At 53.0% G+C, this 24,047-nt stretch overlaps 2 protein-coding genes across 6 annotated transcripts; both read right to left on the bottom strand.

Moving 5' to 3' along the window:
* Nucleotides 1–81: 81 nt before the first annotated feature.
* TCTN2 (tectonic family member 2) lies at nucleotides 82–12,096 on the bottom strand. Of its 4 annotated transcripts, none has more exons than XM_070399641.1 (18): nucleotides 11,910–12,096; nucleotides 11,612–11,749; nucleotides 11,106–11,182; nucleotides 9,920–10,115; nucleotides 9,050–9,150; nucleotides 8,623–8,819; nucleotides 7,763–7,892; nucleotides 6,753–6,894; nucleotides 6,529–6,594; nucleotides 5,611–5,745; nucleotides 5,303–5,380; nucleotides 4,178–4,258; nucleotides 3,879–3,990; nucleotides 3,132–3,238; nucleotides 1,946–2,114; nucleotides 1,290–1,412; nucleotides 1,060–1,148; nucleotides 82–675 (listed from the first exon to the last, which is right to left on the bottom strand). In XM_070399641.1, the coding sequence occupies exons 1-18, from the start codon at nucleotides 11,989–11,991 to the stop codon at nucleotides 572–574; spliced, it is 2,127 nt and encodes a 708-aa protein (XP_070255742.1). In that variant the 5' UTR covers nucleotides 11,992–12,096; the 3' UTR covers nucleotides 82–571. The 4 variants fall into 4 exon arrangements, with proteins under 4 accessions (XP_070255742.1, XP_070255743.1, XP_070255744.1 ...); XM_070399642.1 differs by having other exon boundaries at nucleotides 1,964–2,114; XM_070399643.1 differs by having other exon boundaries at nucleotides 11,642–11,749.
* A 662-nt stretch (nucleotides 12,097–12,758) lies between these two features.
* Nucleotides 12,759–23,983, bottom strand: GTF2H3 (general transcription factor IIH subunit 3). 2 transcript variants are annotated; one of them, XM_070399287.1, is made up of 13 exons: nucleotides 23,924–23,983; nucleotides 21,586–21,665; nucleotides 20,428–20,534; nucleotides 18,689–18,855; nucleotides 18,243–18,305; nucleotides 17,263–17,292; nucleotides 17,096–17,124; nucleotides 16,437–16,511; nucleotides 15,747–15,800; nucleotides 14,865–14,933; nucleotides 14,460–14,595; nucleotides 14,311–14,347; nucleotides 12,759–14,223 (listed from the first exon to the last, which is right to left on the bottom strand). In XM_070399287.1, the coding sequence occupies exons 1-13, from the start codon at nucleotides 23,934–23,936 to the stop codon at nucleotides 14,154–14,156; spliced, it is 930 nt and encodes a 309-aa protein (XP_070255388.1). In that variant the 5' UTR covers nucleotides 23,937–23,983; the 3' UTR covers nucleotides 12,759–14,153. The 2 variants fall into 2 exon arrangements, with proteins under 2 accessions (XP_070255388.1, XP_070255389.1); XM_070399288.1 differs by lacking the exon at nucleotides 23,924–23,983 and adding an exon at nucleotides 23,578–23,704.
* Between the last annotated feature and the right edge of the window lie 64 nt (nucleotides 23,984–24,047).

The raw sequence follows: 24,047 nt of genomic DNA, 5'->3' as shown, positions 1-24,047 counted from the left end.
CCGGGGAGTAACTGTCCTCACGGAGAACGGCCTGGTTTTAACGTCCGGACCCTGTGATCCTTGGAGCTAATTTTTTTTGGGGGGGGGGGAAACTTAAGGTCTTTCCATCAATTCCACAGAAACACAGGGTGTCCTGAAAAAAATGCACACACACATGTTGGATGATTATAAAGGCAGTGTTTATTAAAATACATTTCATTTTCAAAATTGAGCTATCAGCTGCTAAAGTGTGTACACACTTTTTGGGACACTGTATATAAAAAGTTGAGGAAATAATTGCCTCTAAGGTACAAATAACATACTTGGACCAAAGCTCCTGTGACTTGAGTAATTTGGGATAAACAAACGCTTCTGATAACCAGGAGGCAGGCCCGGGCCCTCGGGCACGCTGCTCAGTCTGGCCTGGCAGCGAGATGCCCGTCTGGATAGCTCCGTAGGTGAATGAGACCCACAGAGCGCTTGATGAGCATTTCCGACAAAAACAAAACCCTCCACTCATTAAAACTGTACACGGAGTGCAGCAAATCGCCGGAGAAGAGTCTGCGGTCTGAGGGCCCGGAGTGGCGGGAGGTCACACTCTGCGTCCTCTGGTCCAGGGGTCACTGAGGAACAGGGCCGCCACGGAGAAGAAGGCCAGCAGCAGGCCCTTGGCCACACACCGAGCGTAAGGCTCCCCTGCAAGACAGTGAATCAAGTAAGCCACGCTCTTCCTGCTCAACTCGCTTGTAGTTATTGAGATAGAAATCAGCCAAACCACTAACAAAGGTCTTTTTTTAAAATTGATTTTGAGAGAGAGAGAGGAAGGGAAAGGGAGAGAGAGAGAAACATTGAAGTGACAGCAAAACATCCATCAGGGGACTGAGCCCGCCAGCCGGGCAGGTGCCTGACCGGGAATCGAGCCGGCAACCTCTCGGCGCTCAGGACGCCGCCCAGCCAACCGAGCCACTGGCCAGGGCCATAACCATCATTTTTAAGTGGCAACATGGTCGGTACATTTTTCTTTTTAAACTTGTACACAGGACATAACGATACCCATTCCGGAAATCGGCTGTGCCCTACCTTGGTAATACCGGGTCCAGGGATACAGAAGCTGCGGCCAACACACGTCATTTCTGTCACAGTCGTACTCTGTGAAATTGATCTGGAATCTAGAAAACATTTTAGAAGATTACAGTAGCTGCCAAAAAGCATCCTTTTGGTGAGAAGTATCGAAAGTTAAAGAAATACATTTACTTTTCAAAGATCTATATTTTTCTTCCTAAAAAGTACCAACCAGGTCAGTGACCTACTTGGTCAGGGGCCGGGGCAGCCGGGCAGGGACCTGAATGAACTGGACGGAGGCGCTGAGGGGGAAGAGGCCGACCTGCTCACACGTCAGCCCGCACTGGGGCCGCCAGGTCACCGAGGAGACCCTGTAGGAGAGATGGCACAGGTAGCACGCCGGCTCACTCCCAGTCATCTGAGGACTTCAGGCAGCTGACAACAACATAACCCAGGAGTCTCTCAAAGACCTTACCCCTGCCTGGCACGGGGCTCAGGGGCTGAGCTTCGACCTATGAACCAGAAGGTCCCCGTTCGATTCCCCGTCAGGGCACAGGCCCGGGTTGCGGGCTCCATCCCCAGTGTGGGGCGTGCGGGAGGCAGCCGATCCATGATTCTCATCATTGATGTTTCTCTCTCTCTCCCTCTCCCTTCCTCTCTGAAATCAATAAAAACCTATTTAAAAAAAAGAGTTACCCCGTTTGTATTGTGTGAGTTTTCAAATGTGCTCGTCACGAGAACGCGTTACACAGCTGTTGCCATGACCAACACGGCCGACACATTTCCCGTTTCGCACACGTGGCTGATGGCCGCGATTTGCAAGGAAACCCTCAGCTTCTAAGTCGGCGTGTCCCTGTGTCCCTGTTTCTGGGGCGCCCTCCGCGCTCCTGCCTCTGAACCGCACCCAAGCAGAGCCTCAGACCTCTTCTCTGCACCCAGGATCTCCTGCTGGGCGATGCCTTCCACGGCGCCCGCGTCCCAGGTGAGGATGCGGATGCTCAGCCGAGCAGGAACCTCTGTGCAGGTGCCCTTCCCGCGGCCACCAGCCGGGTCTGCGCCTGGGTCGGGGGCGGCTGCATGTGGGGAAGAAAAATGACAGTTTTTCTACAATCCCCGGATACCGTAAAAATGGGAAATACTAGACAGGAAGCACATGATGAGGCTTCCATCTCTCAGGGGCTCTTATTTATTTGTCATCCCATACGGTATCCCCCCTTGTGTTCGAGATGTTTCCTTATACATTGTCAGTCACTGGAACTTTAGAGCCCCTGGCCCACATAATAACACCGAAAATCATGATCTGGTTCCCACGGTGCTCGCTGAAATCCACCCAGAGTTGCAGCAGAAATGCCGGGAGCTGGTAGGTGAGAAATCCCAGCCCGCTGAGCTGCGTGACCTCGGAGGGACAGCGTGAGGGCAGCCCTGGCTGGTGTGGCTCAGTGGTCCTTTGGTGCGCGGGTTTCATTCCCGGTTAAGGGCTTGTACCTGGGTTGCAGGTTTGATCCCGGCCCAGGTCAGGGAGCGCGCGAGAGGCACCCAATCAATGTGTCTCGAAAGAGTCCTGAGCTCAGGAACCATCACCCCTCATCGCCTCCCACCGCCGGCTGGCCACCAGCCACCCCTCATCTGCTTTCTGTCTCCCGATTCTGTCTTCTGATCTGCTACGAATAGGGGATGGGATGGGGGATGGGCTCCCACAGGGGTGGGCACTGGCGCCTGGCTCCGTTCACTTAGAATATTTCCTATCACCTTTCCTTTTAAGTTAACAAAACTGCTTTTTTAAATCACTAAGGCAGTTCTCAATTGCCCACATTCCTGGGACCAAGAATAACAATGCAAACTGAAATGAGCGCCCTCACACCCACTCCCACTTCCTTCACAGACACTGCTGGCTCCTAAGACCACGGGGCAACTTGGCCTTCCTGTGGATTTCCTTTTTTAGACACAAAAAAGGCATCACGAGCAAGAGAGAAAGGAGTGATAACCCCCAGGAGTGTCAGCTGAGCCCCAGCAGAGGCAGAGGACCTGCTGGGCGGGGCTCTGCAGTCCCAGCAGCCACGCCCCTCACTTCACGGTGCAGCCTGACCTACCCACGATCTCCAGCCAGCCGTCACCAAGGTCCCGGTAATCGGAGTTGCCTCTCGTTGCAACGTGAGTTGCTTGTATTAATGAATCAAGTATTTCCGCAGCCTTGTCCCTGCGAGAGAGCAAAACGTTTCCCAGTGCGTGGCCGGCAGCTGGTCTCACCCCGAAGTCCTGACTCTCGGGGTCTCCAGGCCGCCAGGGCAGGGGAGGGTTTCCGTTCGCAGATGAAAATGCTTCGGAACCAAACCAAACAGAAGTGATGGCCGCACAACATCATGAATGTACTAACGGCCACTGACCTGTTCGCTTTGAATGACCGATTCCGTTGTGTGCTTTCACTTCAGTAAAAGAGGAAGTGCCCGCGTATCTGAAAGTGCCCCCCCCCCCCCCCACAGGACACCAGGCAGCGGAAAGTCCTTTCTGCGCCACACAACAGGGTGTAGGCATCTTCACACGTCGACCCCTCCAACTGCACTGGCGAGACCCTGGTTCTGGCTCTAAGAGCGCTGGGTTCCAGGGGCCCCGCAAACGCCAGCGAGGAATTTGCGTAAATGTGGGTGCAATGGCGTCACTCCCGCGACAGAAGTCTACTTCCCTCACTGCACGTCTGAATCACCTAACCTGTCGGAAGTGGGCGTGTGCTCATCACTCGCGCTGGCTTTCCCACCAGCTTTACTCAGGCCCTAACTTTTCACATCGCGTTGTCTGGGAGGCGCGGCGACCTCGTGTGGAGCGGAGCCCGCGGCACTCACCGGAGCCAAGTGCAGTTCTCCTCGATGCCCACCTCCAGGAGGCACCCCGAGAGCGCGTTTTCTCCGAATAACACGGGTCTGAGAGTTGCCGATGCGCACAGACCCCTCCGGGCTGTAAAAGAAAAAGGAGTCCCCCCTCTTACTGTCCGCGCTAAACAAAAGGACAAACCACAGGAACCACCTCCCCTGCGGCTAAATACAGCAGCTGAACTTCAAAGTCACTGATTACTTGTTCCATTCAAAACAGGGCAACAGGCCCAGCCCCAGCTTCCCGAGGAGCCGACCGCCCAGCAGATTACCTGGCTGCCAGAGGCTCAAGGCCGCCGCGGGGTCCCTCCTGCCAGCATGTGCGGTGCGCACGGGCCTGCCCAGCTGGTAACCTAGACGCACAGCAAGCGGGAGGTCAGCAGCCCGGAGCACCGAGGGGCGGGGCTGCGACCTTCGCCTGTTCTAGCGGAGATGCCTATGACTTAGAGATAAATGCTAAAGAGACTCTGAAAGGTGACGGGCGGGCAAGTGCCCTGGTGGGATCACTCCACTGAGCAGGCCACTCAGTGAGTCCTCGTGAGTGACGGGCATGGGGCTCATTGGACGGGCTGGGAAAGCAGGCGCAACTGAAGGAGCCCCCCATTCCCCAGCCAGTCAGCTCAACCCCGCGGCTGGGCCAGGGCCCACTCCCAGCGAGTGAGCCAACCCCCACCTCTGGAGGCCCCGTCAGACACCTCCCGGTTACGGCCACGGCCACGGCCACGGCCACGGCCCCACATCACCGTGACAGCTATGCCAATAGCATGGTGGTCTATTTGCGCATAAACACAGACCGCTCCACGGGACGGGAGCTCACAGGCCCCCCAAGTGAGGGGCCCGTCCTCTGCAGCTTATTCTTTCTTAAAAAGCTCATTTAAGTCCAGCCCGCATGGCTCAGCGGTTGAGCGTCGACCTGTGAACCAGGAAGTCACGGTTCAATTCCTGGTCAGGACACATGCCCAGGTTGTGGGCTCGATCCCCAGTGCAAGGCCTGCAGGAGGCAGCTGTTACTGATGGTTCTCTATCATCAATGTTCCTATCTCTCTATCCCTCTCCCTTCTTCTCTCTCTAAAAATCAATAAAAACACACTTATTAAAAAACACTTATTTCAGCAACATTTTACCTGTTTTATCTCTTTTTCAAAAGCCAGGAGCCAAAGAGAATGTCTAGCAATTTATAGCAGCTTTTAACTATCTACGACACCTTACACAAAAAACAAAACAAAACACCATGTTGCTATTGGGAAAAGAGCACAGGGTCACCCACGAGAAGGAGAAAGGTCAGACCACAAGCTACACCTGGACAGTTGGGCATCACCTCCCGGCACTGGCGCCACGGGCAGGAGTGTTGGCCGAAATGCTTGTGAGATGGGTGGGTGCCTGGCATGGACTCTTACCTGGGTTTCCAGATCTTTCCTTCTCGTGGCCGCTGTTATAGCTTAAAAACTTGACGGTAAATCTCTGTGCCATGGTTCCTAGAAAGAAAACAAAACGGCAAAGAGATGGGCACCGCCTCCCCAGGAAGAGTTTCCTTTACCTGATGATTACATTTTGACATGCACACAAATTCGCCTTTTTTTAAGTCAAATCACAAATACAAATAACAATCCGATTTTGTCTAATGTGTTATAATGATGAGAATCTTGAAGAGGAAAAAAATGCCACATGTAAACATGGAAGCCGTCTTGCTGCCCTGCACCGTCACCTTTCTGGAGGGCATGGACTGTCGCCCGGATAATCCTGACGTGCACTTCACTGATGGTACGGTTATTCCATCGGAAGAGGTAATGTGCCTCCACAGTCACGTTTCTGGGGGCCAATCCGGGACTTAGAAGTGTCTCTGCGAATCAAAGAACAGTGTTACCGGTGAGAGCACCGCACGCGTCTTCCGCTCAGGTCTGCGGGGGGCCCACCAGGGCAGCGCTAGCCGCCTGCTCTGCCACCGCAGGGTCCTGCGTGAGGTCCGAACCCTTCCTTTCATGCCTGCATCCCCGCAGCGAGGCTCACAGCGCGGAGGACACGCTCCGTTAGACGTTTATTGAAGACTAGAGAGTGTCAGTGCCTTCAGCAGGCGGCTGCCTAGCTCACTGCTGTTGCAGCCACTCCACTAAGACTCGATGCCGTAAGAAGTGAAAGCAAGAAGTGAAAATGGTCCTAAGGAATTCTCCAGCGCCCGGCGGTGGGGCTCAGTGGCTGAGCGTCAACCCAGGAACCACGAGGTCATCAGTTCAATCCCCCCTCGGGGCACAGGCCCGGGTTTGGGGCTCCATCCCCTGTAGGGGGCGCGCAGGAGGCAGCTGATCAATGATGCTTCTCTCTCGTCAATGTTTCTCTCTCTAAAAATCAATAAAATCATATTGGTTCCCAGACCCCGAGGAGCAGGAGGGGCCCCGAGCCCACATGAGCCACGACCAGGGTGGGGGCTGGTTCAAGGTCACAAGCTGAGTGTGAGGTAAGGGACGAGGGACAGGGACAAACACAGTCCTGGGGGCAGAGGGCTTCCTCATTGTTGTGACGCTCCTGAAACTCTGCGTCAAAGTGTGCTTCTCTAGGACTGCACGGCACTCGTAAGAAGCCCGTCCGGCTGCCTGTGGAAATGACGTCAACGTGTGGCACTGAGTACCTGCGCCGGCGAGGACCTGGCCCAGGTCCGCCGCTTCCTCATAGACCACGTGTGGGATGACGATGCCTAAAGGGAGACATGGATTAACCTCCTGCGGGCGCCTTCCTCGACGGCAGTTCAAATATTTCCAGCTGCTCCCGGCGCGGTGACTGCTGTTCTCAGGAGATGAGAGCTGAGCTAGCCCCTCAGATCCGGTCTTTGTCCCGGCCGCAGCCAGCGCGTACCTCCCGCAGTGCCGTCCTTTATCCCGGCGTCCAGGACGCTGCCTGGTTCCCCGTAGGCGTCGAGGTCAGTAATGCAGCGAACGTCAAAATTCTGCAGGAATCCCACCGGGGCATCCCGCACACACTGCCCAGCCAGGGACACCTGGGGGCGAGGGGACCCAACAGACTGATCACCGGGTCTAATCAGAAAACACAGGGCGACGTCCCGGCCCGAAGAAGGTTCCTCCCGCGGCCGCGCCCCCTGCTGGTGCCCTCGGCTGGCCCACTCGCCAGCTGACCCGTCAATCGCCTGGGTGAGTGTGGGAGCGGAGGACTGGTCACAGTGAGAACTGTTCCAGGGAAACCAAGAAGCCCCTCCCCTCCAGCTCCTTCGCAGAAAGGAGATCACACTCAGCGCCACTCCCCTCCCTCTTCACACCAGGCTTCTGTTAAAGCCAGTAAAGCGGACTCATGGGAATAGCAGACGTGGCTTTAGACGCCCGAGTTTTGTTCCCACAAACATTTCTTCCTTAGAATTTTGAACTTAAAAGAAGGGGGGGTTTCACATAAAACTCTCTATCGCCTTAAAACATGTCCCAGCATTCTGGAATGTGTTAAATCACATACTGATCGCTCACTAGGACGAGGCTGCGGGGGGGACGGGAGCAGCTGGAAGAGGTTAACGGGGGAAAGGAGGACCTAGGTAATACTTCCCACAAAAAAGATTTTTAAAAATAAATAAAAAATAACAGTGGCTGTGACACTAACAGAAGTGAAGAATGAGTTACTTTGACGGGAATTGACAGCCTGTTTTTGGTTTTGTTGAGTTCACGCTGAGATTTAGCCAAGATAGGGGTTCATTTAAGAGTGACTATGAAAACACACCCAGACAGCGTATGTAGCTGGGGGCCCAGAAGATCCATAGGGAAGAATAAGTCACTGAGGGGGTATTTCTAAGAGCAATCGGAGTTAAATTAAAAACGGGGAAACAGTGAGGAAAGGCTGCAGCGCATTACGCTGGAACTTAGTACCTGAGGGACAGTGAGATAGGCCTGAGCGGCAGTCATAACGGGGTCTCCCTGTTTGTACCCCGAGTCCGACATGTCCTGCGGCTCCGTGTGCAGATACGCGTCAAAGGCGGCGGCGTGCGGCCTCGAGGACCTGGGAGTCAACAAGAAAGATGTTACTAACTAACACTTTCAGCTCTTACCTGCCAGACCCATTGTTCATTGGCATTTTATTCTTTACTCTTTTTTTATGTTAATCTCAGAGAGGAAGGGAGAGGGAGAGAGATAGAAACATCGATGATGAGAGAGAATCACTGATCAGCTGCCTCCTGCACGGCCCCTACTGGGGATCGAGCCCCAACCTGGGCCTGTGCCCTGACCGGCAATGGAACCCGTGACCTCCTGGTTCATAGGCTGACGCTCAGCCACTGAGCCACACCAGCTGGGCTTCTTTACTTTTTTAATTACCAAAATGATATTTGTACTAAATGCCACTGAACTGTACACTTTAAAGTGGTTAATGGTTAATTGTATGTCACATGGATTTCACTTCAATAATAACAATAATGTTGTAAAATGTCAACAATCCCGGAAGGTGAGGAAAGTTAAAGTCCCCGATGAGCCCCCCCACCCCCGATCGACACTGTGAACGTGGTGCTGCGTCCATCAATTTCGTTCCCAGGAGGCCTCTTTCTGACACGGAATAAACTGACTAACTGGGGTCTGGAACGGAGTCGAGAACTGGATCATTTAAGCTCCTTGCCTTGGGAGAGGTCGCATGAAAAAATGGGACCCACATTCCCGTTCCGGGGCCCACATGGCGTGGCCCCCCCACCCCCGGCCCTGAGAGCAGCGCCCTCCCCGGCAGCTGCGGGGGCACTCACACAGCCCCGTGGTGGAAGTAACCGAGGAAGGGCGAGTTGGCCGGCGAAGACTGCACACACAGGAAGGGAAACCAGCCGGGGGCCCCGGGCGGCCTCCGCGCGGAACAGAGCTGATCGAAAGGGGGGCTAATGTCCCCCCCAAACACGCCGGTGAGACAGGACTCTCTGAAGAGCGCGGTGACATCGGACGAGCATTCCTGGGAAGAAAACAGACAGGAGCAGGGAGCACCAGGAGGGCGCAGGTTTGATTCCCCGTCAGGGCACGCGCCTGGGTTGCAGGCTCGATCCCCGGTTGGCGGCAAGCGGGAGGCAGCCATGGATGTTGTTTCTCATCCACGTTCCTCTTTCGCTCCCGCTCCCTTCCTCTCTCTCCGAAATCAGTAAAAACGTATTTTAAAGGAAGAAGCGCAGCAGAGCGTGCGCGCACCTGGTCGCAGCAGCAGCGGACGTCACAGGCCCCGGCGGTTAGGTTGCAGGGACACGGGCCCAGAGGCTGGTGCACCGGGTCAGGGATGGCCGTCACGTTCTCTGCAAAGAACACGGAGAGAAGCTCAGCCAGGAACCCCCCCGACAAGCACTGCCACGCTCTGGCGCTGACAAGAAAGCCGAGTGGCTGGTCCACAGACCCCCACTCCCAACACTCCCAGCGAGGAGTCCCTGACGTGAGCCGTGCCTAAGACACAGCGAAAACCCACACGTCAGACAATATGCAAGTGGACCCTTCAACACCAGCACCCCTTCCGTCCTTAGAACGCTGCCGTCACGTGGAAGGGAGAAAACAGGACCACCCTTCCCGATGCCTGCTGTCGGCACCACTTACCGTAACAAAAGCTGGAATGGCTCACGCGCCATCACTAAGAGATCAGCTGAAGGAAACCACGGTGTATTCACACCAGGGAATACTATGCGGCCGTTAAAAAGAACGAGGCGAAACTAGGTGTATTCACATGGAACAATCTCCAATTTCTATTTAAATTAATTGACTCATGATCAATTATGCTATTGTTTGATGACGTCATGCTGTTTTTTAAAAGGTATAGGAGAGTGCCCTGGCCGGTAGGGCTCAGTTGGTTGGAACATCATCCCAAACACCTGTCAGGGCGCATACCCAGGTTGCGGGTTCAATCCCCGGTTGGGGCATGTACAGGAGGCAACCAATCGAGGTTTCTTTCTCACATCAATGTCTCTCTCTCCCTTTCTCTCTTTCTCTCCCTTCTTCTCTCTAAAAAAGAAAATTAAAAAAAAACAATAAAAGCATACCCTTAGGTGCAGATTTTTAAAAAAAGCCTCCACTTGCCTGAAGCACTATGGGCCAGAGAAGAGTTGGCATAGATCTCCACTTGAATGAGCAGATGTGCTAAACAGGCCAAATTGCGCGACGCTGACACCAGGAGGGTCTGGACGACGCACGGGGCCTCGGAGAAGGAGCCGGTCTCGTTAGAGGAACAGGACGGCGGAGCCCTCTTCAGCCTCACGGTCACGTCCGACGCGTTCTGGAAGGAAACAGATCGCTGTGCCTTTCAGCACCTGCGATTGTAGGAACACCTACTGGAAACACAACACCATCACCCCTGTGCCTCGGCTCACTTTACAAGAGGAGGAGGACTGTCCACCAAGAGGCCCTGATTCCGTTCCGTCCCACCCACCAAACTTTGGCCACATGCAAACCCGGATTCCCAATCTCCAGGTGACCCTAACAGAAAGCAGCGTTTGCATACTCCCAGGAAGCTCAACACGGGTCGGGAAATTAACTCGGTTTGTCTAGCCCCGTTTTAGTTTAGCAGCGCAAGATGAAAACACCAAAAGAATTTAAATTTTTTTTTTTTTAAAGTACTGAAAACAGTACCTGGGGTGCAAACTCTGTCTTTCTCATCCTCTATAAACCCTAGAGTTGCCCTGGCTGGTTTGGCTCAGTGGATAGAGCATCGCCTGCAGACTGAAGGGTCCTGGGTTCAATTCCGGTCAGGGCACAGGCCCGGGTTGCAGACTCGATCCCCAGTGTGGGGCGTGCAGGAGGCAGCCGATCAATCATTCTCTCTCATCGTGGATGTTTCTATCTCTCGCTCCCTCTCCCTTCCTCTCTGAAATCAATAAAAATACATTAAAAAATAAAAATAAACAAACCCTAGAGTTGACGCCTTGCACATACTGGGCACTCCACCAAACGTGTATTAAATGGAAGGGTTAGAAAGCTTTTTTGAGTTACAGAATCATCGATCACCTGGTGGAAGCTGGCACCCCTCTCCTGAGAAAAACGCACCCCCCCACAGGGTTTCACACACCATTTCCAAGGGCCCTGGCAGCTTGTCCAAGGACCCCGAGCCCCGGGGTGAGGACCTGCGGGCGGGATGGGTGCCTGCTAGACCTGAGAGCCCACAGCTGGATGGTATTTCCAGCACCGACACCGCTGCGCCTCATCCAGGTAAGAGAGCACCACACGTGGGTTTCCCGGCTGCTACGGGAGGTTGCACCCCGGGCCTTACCACACTGGGGGTCACAGTCAAACTCCAGTCTCCCGTGTCGTTGTTCAGCACGCCGCACGTGGGAGCTGGCAAGGATCCTGCGGGAGGAGAGCATGCAGGGCCGTGTCACCCAGGGCTGAGGGTACCCCCCTGAGATGGATGGAATCCCTCGCCCAGCCCGGGCCTGGCCCTTAAAAGCTGCATGACTTTGGGCAAGTGTCTGAACCTCAGTGTCTTCATCTGTCTAATGGGATTAGAATACAGGACTGTTTTTATCCCGACGACGAGGTGAATGCCAGGCCCTGTGACCGCAGGCTTTCCCGTGGGGTCCTCTCTGGTCCACATCAGCCCGCATCCCCCATCCCTATCCCCCTTCCCCCCTTCCCCCCCTCCCCTTTCCCCCACCCCCATCCCCCTTCCCCATCCCGACTTCGCAAGTGGACAGCCGCAGGGCACCGCCGGGGGGGGGGGGGGGGGGGGGCCCTCCCCAGTGTCCGCCGCCGGCCAGGACCCGGTCCAATACCCACCCTGCCCACCGGAAGCGCCGGACACTTTACCCGCCTGGTCCTGCAGCAGCGACAGGGACACGGCCACGTCCTCGGTGCCTCCGACCAGGGACGCGCTGACCACAGGGCCGGACGCGCGGATGAAAGCCGGGAGGAAGACTGGGCGGGAGGGGAGGGGAGGGGAGGGGGAAGGGAGGAGTGAGTCGCCGCAGAGGCCATGCCTGCGCGGGTGCTCCCTTCCTGCTGTGGGGGCTGCGGGTCTGGCCCCTGAGACGCCCGCCTCTCCTCCCCGCCCTGCAGGCCCCTGCCCCGTACACACCCGGGTCCCCCCGCAGCGGCCTCAGGACGCCCAGCACGAGGAGGAGCCCCAAGAGGAGAGCGGCCGGCGGTGGCGAGCCCATGTCCGGGACCACGCCGGGCCCGCAGACCCAACCGCGCCGCCTCAGAAGCCGGGAAGCTCCCCGATGCCGCGCGGAGCCCCCCGTCGCCCCTCCGCCGCCATCTTGTCAAGCGAAGGCCGGGAACTATGGCAACCACCAATCGGCCGCCGGCCTGCGGAGCGTCGCGCCGGGATTGGACCAGAGGCAGAGAGCCCGCCCCCGGCCCCAGCGCCCTGGCCCCGCCCACCGCACCCTGGCCCCGCCCACGAACCTTGCGCTCCCCTGAAGGATCAGGAACTTAAAACCTGGAGTTTCCACACCCGATCGATGATCGATCCCCTCGCTGCAGAGCGAGCCTGCAGACACTGGCTCCAAACAGGCGCCGTAACACCCTTCATTCTTATGGGACGGACCAAAAGGGGGTGCGGCTGCGTGGCCATGACTGCGTTGTTTTTACTGTTCTCCCAGTTTTGAAGGTCTCAACACCCCGAAAGCAGGCTGCATCAAACCACACTCGAAAGGTTTTGCCCCGCATTAGGACAGATGCAAAAGCACCAGAATTCAGCCTGGCAAAAAATGTAACAGCATTTTCACAAATAACTTGGGCAAGATTTGAAATTAAAGTTCTTCAGAAATGAATAAAAATGTGGTATTTGACCAAATCCAGTTAAAAAGTACACATTTGACGCAGAGTTGAATGAGCATGAAATAAACATTGAGTAAGAGAAAATAACTCAAGAAAATATTAAAGTTTAAATTATTTTGTTATAAAAATTTATATAAAATAAACCATAAACACAACCGTTAAAAATAAAACAGAACTAAAACAGTATATAAAAACATTTCCAGTGAAAATTAATCTTATCAAAACTACTTGAAATTATCCTTTTAGATATACAATGCTTTCTTTCCTAGACTTAATAGGGATTTCCATTACGCTTAATGAGGCTATGAATATTAAATATTATTTTTAAAGAGATTCTCAAACTCAAGAATTAACAAATACTTGCAAAGTTATCACAAAAATCTTTGTGTAGTTAATAAAATTGTAAGTCCAGAATACAAAACCCACCTGAAATAATCTAACCAAATACCACAAGTTACTTAAATGAGACTGAGCTTCCGAGATGGTATAAAGAGAAAATTTAAATCTTATTTGTGTACAAGATTGGATACACAATTTGTCAACATACTTTTTTGTTGTTGAAATATTACAGATGTCCCCCTTGGCAACATACTTTTAAAAACAAACCAAATCAGCCACTGTTCCCGAAAACCCTTCCCACACTATGCTGGAATTTAAAAGGACTTAATAACTTCAAGGTCACATGGAAAAAATACGATTTTTATTGCTGAAATTACAAATATTTTTTTGTTTGAACTGACAGAAATTTTCAGTATTAAGTCCAAAGCTTCTAGAGATCAGTTAGCCAGTGTTAATACTTTTATTTCTTTTCCTTGGTTAAAAAGAAAGGATTCAGTCTGGGAGTGACACTATAAAGAATCCATCCCCCCAACCCTGTAGTACCCCTCACAAGCCAGACATCAGCGTTCACAGATGACCTCTTCACACAACTGCTTTGCTTTTGAAGAAGTTGCCACCAGACTCCTGCATCACTCGCCTGACTCATGGAAAGCCATTTCGCAGTGATTCCGAGACAAACTGTTATTTATTATCATTTGGGTATCGCTGTCCAAACATGTGCCGACGTCACACAAAGGACTGAGTACCTGCAAGTACCTGAGGCTGAAGCTCCACGCAGACAAGGATCTGAAAGTGGATCCAAGTATGTAAGACGGTGCATGTTGACTAGGCCCTCACTCACTTTTTCTGAAACTGCTCCAATGCCCCCTGTAACAACGCTTCACAGTAAGAAGCTCTAAAGCCTACGCCCAGTCTGGACAGGATGGTGTGACACGTGATCCTCCGGTTTAAAAAGTCACAAATGTGCGCTTTTCCCCGTCTGGACAGAACCCTCTGGAAGCATTCTAGGGATGGATACTGCAGAGAAGGGCTCCCCCGTACAGCAGCCCCCACAGGGGGAGGGTGATCTTGTAGGGCTGCATCCTGTAAGGAACCGCGTTGGGAATTCTTACACTCGCTGTATTTTTCGGGGCCTCCTTACAAAGACTCCCCGCCTCCCGTTTCTACGGCAGCTCCGGGAGGTGGGAAAGCGCAACCATCACGCAGACACTTTCAGTTTCTTTTTCTTGGCCTTCAGCACGGGAGGCAGAGAAATCTTAAAGGCCGTCCTGAAACGACACAGGGAGCAAGACGCCCTTTAACGCGAACGCTCTGCCGCGGGCGGGAGCCAGCCACCCAACCCCGAAGGTACTTACTCGCAGGTGGTGCAGATGGGGCTGAAGTTGCAGAATACTGTAAATGCAGAAAACAAAGAAAAGCCAGGATGGCTGAGAACCACACCGTGGAGACCTTCTCCGGCCTCCCGCGACGTGGCAAGAAGGAACCACCTCGGCCGTGAACTTACTCGACAGGCACACAGAACAGACGTAGCCGATCTCGATGAGGTTGCGGTGGCAGAAGCAGGCGGCCCGGTAGTCCACGTGAATGGGGGGAGGGAGGGTTAACTGAGATCTCTGGTCCTGATCAGGAAGAAAGACCCACTGAAAAAATAAAATCAAATAAAAATCCTTTTTAGTATTCACTCAGCAATAACTGAGCCCCTCCACATACAGGCACCGCTCCGCAAACAGGCAGGCACACAACACTGCACACGGCTTGCAGGGTTCAAAGACTATGGGGAGCCCCCCTCTTCTCAGCTTCAAGACCCGTCACCCCTTCCTTCCTTTCCTCCAATGACTAGCACCATCTGCGCCCATTCGTTCCCCAGGAGACGGTCCCAGGTGCCAGGCGCACCGTCACGGCTCCTTACCAGCAGGTACTGCAGGAGGGAGGGCATCTGCGGCACCTTCAGGTACAGGCCCCCTGTGATGTCACAAGCCTGCAAGACACACCAGGGCCCTGCCAAAGCAGCACGCACTTCGCTTTTCCAGGGGGACACGCTGCAGGTCCCCCAACGGGGAGGAGACGACACAGCGGAGCGAGAGCGGTGTTCCCCAGAGCGCGGACCAGAACTGCCGCTTCCTCCCGGGATGTGCAGGCAGCTTCCTTTTGCCCTTGGCTCACGCCTTCCACCCTTCCTTCTGTTTGTTTGCTACTGCTGAACTTTATTCTTGCCACGTTTATTCAGTCATTATGTTTTCACAACAACTCTGAGATATAATTCACGCCACACAATTAACTCAGTGTGGCTCAGGTGGTTGGGCGTAGTCCCATGCGCAGAAAAGGACAATTCCTGAGCACATGCCCGAGTTGTAGGCTTGATCCCCAGTAGGGGGCGTGCAGGAGGCAGCCAATGAATGTTTGGCTCTCACATCAATGTTTCTCTCTCTCCCCCTCTCCCTTCCTCTTCCTAAAAATCTATATCTATATACACAGATCTATCATTCTCTTCACCAATTAACAATGATAACTTTTGAATAATAGTATTTGAAGGGATTTTTTTAACCTTTTTAAAAAATACTTTTCTGTGTTGCTTGTATTTGTTTTAATGTGTGAATCACTTTTCTAAAGTCAATCGAGTTATTACGTAAAATAGAAAGTTTGAAGGGGCCAGAGGAATTGCGTTCTCTCATCTGTGCTGTCACACAGGCTAATCCCTACAAATGTGTGACGATCAGTGAAAGGCATGGAACAACAGGAACAGAACACACCCCCTTTCACAACCAACACCAAGCATTCACCTAAAACGTACCTGTTGGAGGAGTCCTGAATCGGAGTCTAAAACACACGCATCGATCAAAATATTCTGAAATGAATATTCCGAAAACATTACAGGAATGATAACAATGACTACTTTATACTCAGAATCTACGTGCCAACCTCTACTCTTGAAATGGCTTATTTAACATGCATAACTGTGCAAGGCAGATATCCAATTAGCATATTGCAGCCCAGACCGGGCCAGGCTGTGGCCATGGAGCCAGGGGAGGCAGCGGGTCACCCTAGACGGCCTGTCCACGAGGCCATGGTCTTTTCTCTATCTCACGTGGTTACTCCCAAATGGAGAACAGTATATGCAACTATGGCATTTAGATTATAACAGAAGTTTTAACACATCAAAGGAGAAAATGACAAGTATTAGTGACAATTCATCGAGGCATGTAGCACTCTGTAAAGCCAGAGACTCAGCCTGGGTCCTTGGATGGGCCCAATGGGGCGCATGAACACCCTGAAACTGCATTAACACTGAGTGCACGTCTTTCTGGGGGCTCATTCTCAATGGGCCCAGGACTCAAATGATTGTATAAACCATGGATTCCAGATCCCTACTCCATTCATAAGGCTGTTTAGTCAGAAAACCTCCCTCAGTGGGTCATTAAGAAAAAGAAATTAGTTCCTCATTATGAAGCGAGCGTCCCGGAAAGGAAGGGCGTGCGCTCACCTGCTTCTGCGCCGCGAAGATGACGTTCATGAAGTTCATGTACTGCAGGGCGCTGTCTTCCGCAGCCTTGATCACCTGAAGTCACAGCCCGTCAGGACCTGCAGGCGCATCCCCCTCCCCCCGGGAGGTCCCGCTACTCTGCAAGCTCAGCCGACAGCGCTTTTCTCACTGTCTGCCTAGCCATCCTCAGTAAACAACCCTATCGGTGTAAAGGAGACTGAACCCCCCAAATCCTGCCACTCCAGGGACAGTCCTTGCTAACAGTTTCTGGAGAGCAGCTACGGGCACGTCATACACTCGCACCCACCGCACACACACTAACGGACAGTCCTCCGTCTAGTGCGCTGCGACCTGCTTCTTAGGCGTCTATGTCCTTCCTGCCGACTCAGCTGACTTCCGCTATTTACCCAAGTCCCTACAGGGGACTCTGAAGCACCTGCAGGGCTCGGTGCAGACAGCGCTCTGACGGACTCTCCAGGGTGAGCTCCTGAAATCGGTGAGGCCGCACATTCCACCCTGACCCGGGGGACAGCCGCCTGCCCTGGGAGAGCTGCGCTATTCCACCCCCATCAGTGTCGCCACGCGGGAGGGCGACCACCCCAGCTGCCGAGGCAGACAGAACATAAACATAAGCACAGGATTAATGTGGCACATCTCACCAGTATCCTGGACTTCATCTCCTGGTTGTCTGTAGAGAGAGGAACGCAGGCTACCGTGTAACTGAGGCGTATCAGGCATGTTGTCAGGTTTTCCAACCACCTGCATGCAGCCCACCAAGTTACAGCGGTGAAGTGAGATCAGTCTCACAGGAAACGTGGGCTCCTACCTTTAACCTCCTTGTTCATCCTGTGGATGTCTTGTTTTCTTAGCATTAAGGAATTTTAAAGTATCATTTACTTTCATCAATATTCATAGTAAACAGACAAATAACCTCAAATTTCAGTTAAATAAACCCAGCATCCCCAAACGGAGAGAAAGACCTGTCCCTTTACCGGGATAGACACACCAAACGAAGGACTAGGGGTTTCCAAAGTACCTTCGTGCCAGAAAATGGAAATGACCACCACGGACTGTTGTATGACAACGCCCCACACCCCAGAGTTGAACACTGGGACCAGTCAGCCAGCCAGCCAGTCAGGGGGGATCTGGGACTGAAGACCACACACAGGGGTCAGCCACGACCCTCAAAGTCCGACACAGAGCAATCATCTTTGTCCCAAGCAAATTCAAGCGCTTAATTTTGGGAGAACATCACACAAACATAGACAACATCGAAATGCTTAGGGGGGTTGTGGACCCCACGCTAAACGCCAAGTAACCCGCTGGCCTGTGGAGCAACAACTGCTCGCTTACTGAGCATCAGGTCAGTGAGTGCCTTTTATAATCCAACAGAAATGAAAACAAAACACCAACTCCCCAGTCTGCCTAACTAAGAAGCGAGGAAGCAAGGATGTGCCCTGAAGGGTTGTGAGCAGGCCCTGGCCGGGAGCTCCGTTGGTGAGAGCGTCATCCCGATACACCAAGGTTGCGGGTTCGATCCCCGGTCAGGGCACGTACAAGAAGCAACCAATGAATGCATGAGTAAGTGGAACAACACATCGATGTTTCTTTCTACATATAAAAAAAAGCACTGGAGTTCTCCCATTCTTCCCACTTCGAGTTTTTCCAGCTTGTTCACAAACACTGCAAAGCCATCGCTTTGCAAGGCTCAGCCTTCGTTCACGTGGGCACAGGGTCCAGGCAACGTCCCCAGGAAGACACGTCTATCCCAGAAGACACCATGAATGAGCACACCACAAAGGATACAGCACAGAGCTTTGGCGAGGGACCCTGCCAGCAGAGTCTCTGTGTGCTGCCCCTTTATGTCACCTACAAATAAGAAGAAGCATTAAGAAGGGAATTTCTTGGCATTTTCTTGAACTAAAATCATTATCAAACCAAAGTATTCTTCTTCATGAATGAAAATATTTTAAACAGAATAAACAATATGTATTTTAAGGAAAAGTCATAAATAGAATAAATGGTCCAAAAAAAGAGGAAAACCAGATCACCAGGATAGTCTTAGGAGCCAAAGGGCGTGCTTCAAGAGGCGGAGGCAGGGCGGTGTCCAGGCTGCAGCGTCAGGGAAATGCCACACAGACGTTGACAAAATGGCAAGTAGCAGCACCAAGAACCTCAAATCCTTGGATTTCAGGCCCCCCATGTTCAACTCCATTTGCAACATAACAACAATGGAGGGAAAAAGCTCTTACTCTTGGTCATCAGATCCTTGACCTCCTCCACAATGACTTCATTTGCTGCTGTCAACAGCTCGTACTTCCCGTCTTTGCTCCCCGAGGGGTTATATTCAGAAGCGGGGTTGCCAGGGTCCCCGAAGAAGTCTCCGAGTCGCCCGTTCTTCCCAGGGTATAGGAATCGGCTGAAACGGTGGGAAAAGCCTAGTTACACCAGGACGCAGCCCCCTCACGAGACAGGGTGACATTCAGCAGAGAAAACACACAAAAGCCACATTAACTCTGGATCACAAGACCTATAATAAATTCCATTTTTTTAAAAAAAATGTATAGCCCTAGCTGGTTTGGCTCAGTGGATAAAGCGTCGGCCTGTGGCCTGAAGTCCTGGGTTCGATTTTGGTCAAGGGCACATGCCCAGGTTGCAGGCTCGATCCCCAGTAGGGGGCATGCAGGCGGCACTGGATCCATGATTCTCTCTCATCATGGATGTTTCTATCTCTCTCTCCCTCTCTCTTCCTTTCTGTTAAAATAAATAAAATATACTTAATAAATAAGTAAAATGATAGAAATGAAAACATGCATAAAGGTGGAAACACAAGTCGCCCACCACAGAATGTCTTAATGACGCCACTGTTTTCTGAGCGATGAGAGGAAACAGAGGACACTGGCTGTGTCTCTGGAGACGCTTCGGGGCTCTCCCCCGCTTCTGGCCCCTCTAACATGCTGTCAGTTTGCTGTCTGAGGTACGGTTCTCTGCACCAGCACTGGGAATCTGGCCCAGGGGCGCCCAAGACTCCTCCAGTGGCCCAGGACCTCTGTGGCAATCACGGAAAACACGCCCGGTTTTTCTAAACCGTGAACACTTAGCCTCGCTGCTCTGAGTGACATCTTAATCAGATCGGCGTCCTCTCTCCTGATTCCGAGAGGATGTTGGCGACGACGGGAGGGGAGCACTTGGGTGGGAGCCTGTGGGTTCTCTCCACACACCGAGGGAACGAGCCCTGAGAACCCAGTAGCCTGACAACCGGCCACCAACCTCATGAAACAGGTGGGTAAACAAGAGTCCCATCTGCTGTGAGGGACACTCACTGATCAGAGAGGAGCCGAGTCTCACATGGGGACTGGATTCCACAGTCCGTGTACAACGTGACAAGTAAACAGGGTCAGAATTATTCATGAGAATCGCTGCTGGCACATGGCCCTATTTGCATGCCCGCTGCAGAGCTACTGGCCACACCGACAGGTGTTCGCATCAGTGTTAGGAAGGGTCACTGTTTCTCCAGCCCAGCACCCGATGGCGGAGCTGGTGTGGGTTAAGGAGCCAATTTGTAAGAAAAGCCCTTACTTACAAACACCGGACTCACGCCCAGAGCCGTGCGGTAGTCACACGGGGAGTAAGAGGTGCCCAGGAGCGGGGCAGGCTGAAGGGAAAGTGGAATCCCAGCGCTCTCCCCGCCCCGGGGCAGACCCGCCAGGAGAGCAGTGACGGAGCTGCCGGCCCATCTGCCATCGGATGCTGCTCCTTTCTGCCCAGAGCACAAGATGAAGGTGTAAGTGAGACGAGCACCCGCCCAGCTCTACTGTACACCAGCAGGGAGGCTTTCAATGCTCACACTCAAGCTGTACATGTGCTGCTCCTTGGTGTTGTGAGTACTGTTCACGGATACAGAGAAAAGTCATTGCGACATACAGCAGGCACCGGACACGCTACTGGCATGCAAGTCCCATGAACTTGAAGAACACCCTGGCGGTCCTACCTTTCCTGAATGTGACTCGCTATCACCGCGAGCCTGTTGGACCGGTTCATGAATAAGTGAGAATTTCCCAGCACCATCACTGCGTCGATGCATTTCGACAACGTGAACTATTGAAAGAGGAAGACACCGGAAAGGTCAATTAGCTCTGCATCCCCCTACACGAGCTCTTCAAACCACTAAGAGTTCATCAAAAATACTTTCAGGCAGGAAAATAAAATGCTGATTAATTTCACTTTATTTTTTAAAAATAAAACAAACCAATTAAAATTTCCAGATGGCAAAAGTACTGACTGTGACAAAAGTGAAAGGCGAAAAGGCCTTCTTATATACCAGTGACGAGAGGTCAAGATGAGCCGCTTTTTCCGCAGAGGGATAAGTACCACGCAGGGATGTGCGGTCTACCCAGCCACGGCATACTATGCAGCGACAAAAGGAACTGAGCTACTGGGACAGGTAACAAGATGGACAAGGCTCAGAATGATGATGCGGAATAAAGGCGCCAGACCAAAAACTCCCCCGTACGTACTGTTTGGTTGTGTTCATGTAGAGACCTCGGAAATGCAAACTGAAGTAACAGAAAGCAGAGCAGGGGGTGGCTGAGGGGCGGGGGCAGGCAGAGAGGCGGGGGAGGTGTGGGGGGCCGATTACAAAGGCGCATGAGGACACTTCCCGGGGCTGATGGATCTGTAGGCCCCTCATTTTCATTGTAGCGATAACCTCATGAATGTGTACATATGTGAAAACATGTCAAACGGAACACTTTAAAGACAGTTCACTGCATGTCCATTCTATCCCGATAAAGCTGTTTTAAAAAGGCACCATCAAGAAAATGAAAAGACAAACCACAAAGCCACAGGCCAAGAGAAAATATTAGTAAATCATATATTTGATAGAGGACTTGTGTCCAAAATATGTAAAAAGACTTCTCCAGGCCGCAACCCTCCATGCTTAGGTGAAGACTAAACAAATGAAAGAACAGAACTGTGGTCATGGTTACACAACTCTACTGTGGGTTTTACTAAAAATCACCCAATTGTATGTTAAAATGGGTGAATTTTATGGTATATAAATACCTTACTCAAGCTATTTTTTTAAAGCAATATAAACACATACTCAGTTAAACTACAATCACCCAAAGGCCCCCTCGAGCAATCTTACCTGGGATTCCTTTAATGCTTGCTTCCCCCACCAGATTGGGTTGGTATCAACTATGATAACTAGAAGATTCAATTCATCTTCTGAAAATATTAACAAAAAGAAGAAAACATGAGCCCCATGACAGTGAAAAGCCTACATGCCTTTACGCGCCTGTGACCTGACAGTGCTGAGGTTAACAGAAGGCCGCGCTCTCTCACACACCTAAGCTCCGTGGCCCTGGGCCAGCCCGCGCCTGCTCGGCAGACCGCCCCCCCCCCCCCAGACCGTCAGCTGCAGGAGGGGGTTCGTCTGTTTTGTCACTGCTCATCTTTTGTTCCTCACATGCTGCTTAGCCACAGAGGATGTGTAATAAGTATCTATTGGATGGACCCAAAGGTATTTGCATTTTTATTTATTTATTTTTAAAATACTTTTTTTTGACTTTAGAGAGAGAAGGGAGAGAAAGAGAAACATCGATGTGAAAGTGAAACATCGATCGATGTCTCCTGCACACCTCCTACCCCTCACTGGAGATCAAACCTGCAACCAGGCATGTGCCCAGACTGAGATTCGAACCCCTGACCTTCTGGTGCACGGGACAACGCCCAGCCAACAGAGACACACCAGCCGGGGGCGATATTTGCATTTTAAATGCCTGGTCCATGATAGAAGGCACTGAACAACCAGCAGCGAAAACCACTCGCAGTGAAATTTGGGGGGAGGAATCAGGAATCCATCTGGCCCTGAATACATCCAATCACCTAGCAGCAAGGCCAGCTGCGATTAGGAACCAGTTTTAAAAGGTGAAAACCAATTCCTATGTAGAGTGTTTTCCTGGGAAAGAAACGAGGCTCCACTCCAAACACAGAGCCGCCTCGCGTAGCCCATTCATTCACTCAACAACCATTTACGCCAAGACGCATGTCAGGCTGTCAGGCGGCGGGCGCGCTGTGTCCGCGCCCTCGACGGGCCTACGTGCTGACTGGGGTTGCGATGAACTTGCAGGCAGGTGTGTTATGAAAATCCCAGGATGCTCATTAATAGCAAAATGCTCATTAAAAGCAGCAGCGTCGCCAAACCAGTTTGGCTCAGCGGATAGGGCGTCGGCCTGCGGACTGAAAGGTCCCAGGTTCGATTCCGGTCAAGGGCATGTACCTGGGTTGCGGGCACATCCCCAGTAGGAAATGTGCAGGAGGCAGCTGATCGATGTTTCTCTCTCATCAATGTTTCTAACTCTCTATCTCTCTCCCTTCCGCTCTGTAAAATATCAAAATATATTTAAAAAAAAAAAAAAAAAAGCAGCAGCGTCTCTCCCACCTTCCTTCCTGCAGGTCAGGACACACACACACACACACACACACACACCCCCGCCCACCCCCCATTGCTTCCTGCGGACACATCCAAACCCTATTGACTCTTCAGGGCCCCGCGGCGGTGCGACCTCCTTGCTCCAAAAGCCCTTCCCAGGGCTCCCCACAGGCCCTGCTCCCCCACCTCAGGGACCGGGGGTGCCAGCCTCCGGCTCCCCCATCTCAGGGACTGGGGGTGCCAGCCTCCGCCGCGCCAGGCCCTGGCACACGGGGTCCATTTCCCCACTCGTTGCTGACTAGGACCCCGCCAGAAGGGACAGAGGATGATCGCCATCGTCCATCAGTTACAAGATGCACCCCCCCTTTTTATTAATTCCATCGAGCAGCTGCTGAAATCAGATGGTATCTTGCGATCCCGATGGGTGGTGCGTTCTACGGAAGGACATTTCACAACCAACGCTGTTTTGGATGGAATATGGTGGTCCTAGTCTGCAAAGGGCAGGCGCGGCCTGTAGGTCACGTGGCTTGGTGCGGACCCCTCAGGCCTCGCTGTCACCACCTCACTTCACAGCTCAGGGCGCCCCGCTCTCATCCTTCCCACCCCCGCCCCCGACGCTCCGTGGGTGGGGCGTCCCCGTGCACCGAGGGGTAGTCATTCCTCTCACTGCCATCCCTGCGGCCCCTGGGCGCCCACCGAAAGCACCTCCGCCTCCATCAGCTCCTCATCGCCATCTCACACGTCACCCCGATACTGTGTCCACCGCTCCTGCCCCCTCAGAACTCTGGCCTCTTGTCTGTCTCTCCCCCTGGACTGCAGCCTCCGCAGGGGCCCGTCCTGCCTGCTCGCGGCTGCGCTTCCTCCGCGCGCACGGCACATGGGGCCTGGCCCGCAGGAGGGAACCGAGAGCATCTCCTGAGGGAACACACTCGCTACCGCTCTGCAGACCACACGGGCGCCACCGGCCCACAATGCACAGCCACCTGGCCGGTTCCGGACGGGCCTCGGCCGCCCGGCCCCCGGCCCCGGTCCCACCCGGCGCGACCCTCACCGTCCGAGACCATGGTGGCCCGGGATCCCTCCGCGCAGAGCCACCGGAAGTCAAGGGAGCATCCCGGATGCGGTGCGCGCCCACTTCCGGCGCCTACGAGTGACGCGCCAGGCGGTTGGGCCCC

Source organism: Myotis yumanensis, unplaced genomic scaffold (genome assembly GCF_028538775.1).
Source record: "Myotis yumanensis isolate MYYU_CA2020_CCGP unplaced genomic scaffold, mMyoYum1.0.hap1 SCAF_19, whole genome shotgun sequence".
Classification (NCBI taxonomy): domain Eukaryota; kingdom Metazoa; phylum Chordata; class Mammalia; order Chiroptera; family Vespertilionidae; genus Myotis; species Myotis yumanensis.
This window is presented reverse-complemented; position numbering and strand designations above follow the sequence as displayed.

Excerpts from the sequence above, each read along its gene's own strand:
- GTF2H3 (XM_070399287.1), bottom strand. Across the intron at positions 14,934-15,746 it reads ATTCAGGACTCCTCCAACAG|GCTTGTGACATCACAGGGGG; the intron begins GTACGTTTTAGG and ends TGTGTCTTGCAG. Across the intron at positions 14,596-14,864 it reads CCCTCCTGCAGTACCTGCTG|TGGGTCTTTCTTCCTGATCA; the intron begins GTAAGGAGCCGT and ends TTATTTTTTCAG.
- TCTN2 (XM_070399641.1), bottom strand. The coding sequence starts at position 11,991 with ATGGGCTCGCCACCGCCGGCCGCTCTCCTCTTGGGGCTCCTCCTCGTG. Across the intron at positions 8,820-9,049 it reads TCCGCTGCTGCTGCGACCAG|GAATGCTCGTCCGATGTCAC; the intron begins GTGCGCGCACGC and ends TTTTCTTCCCAG. Across the intron at positions 6,595-6,752 it reads AAAGGACGGCACTGCGGGAG|GCATCGTCATCCCACACGTG; the intron begins GTACGCGCTGGC and ends GTCTCCCTTTAG.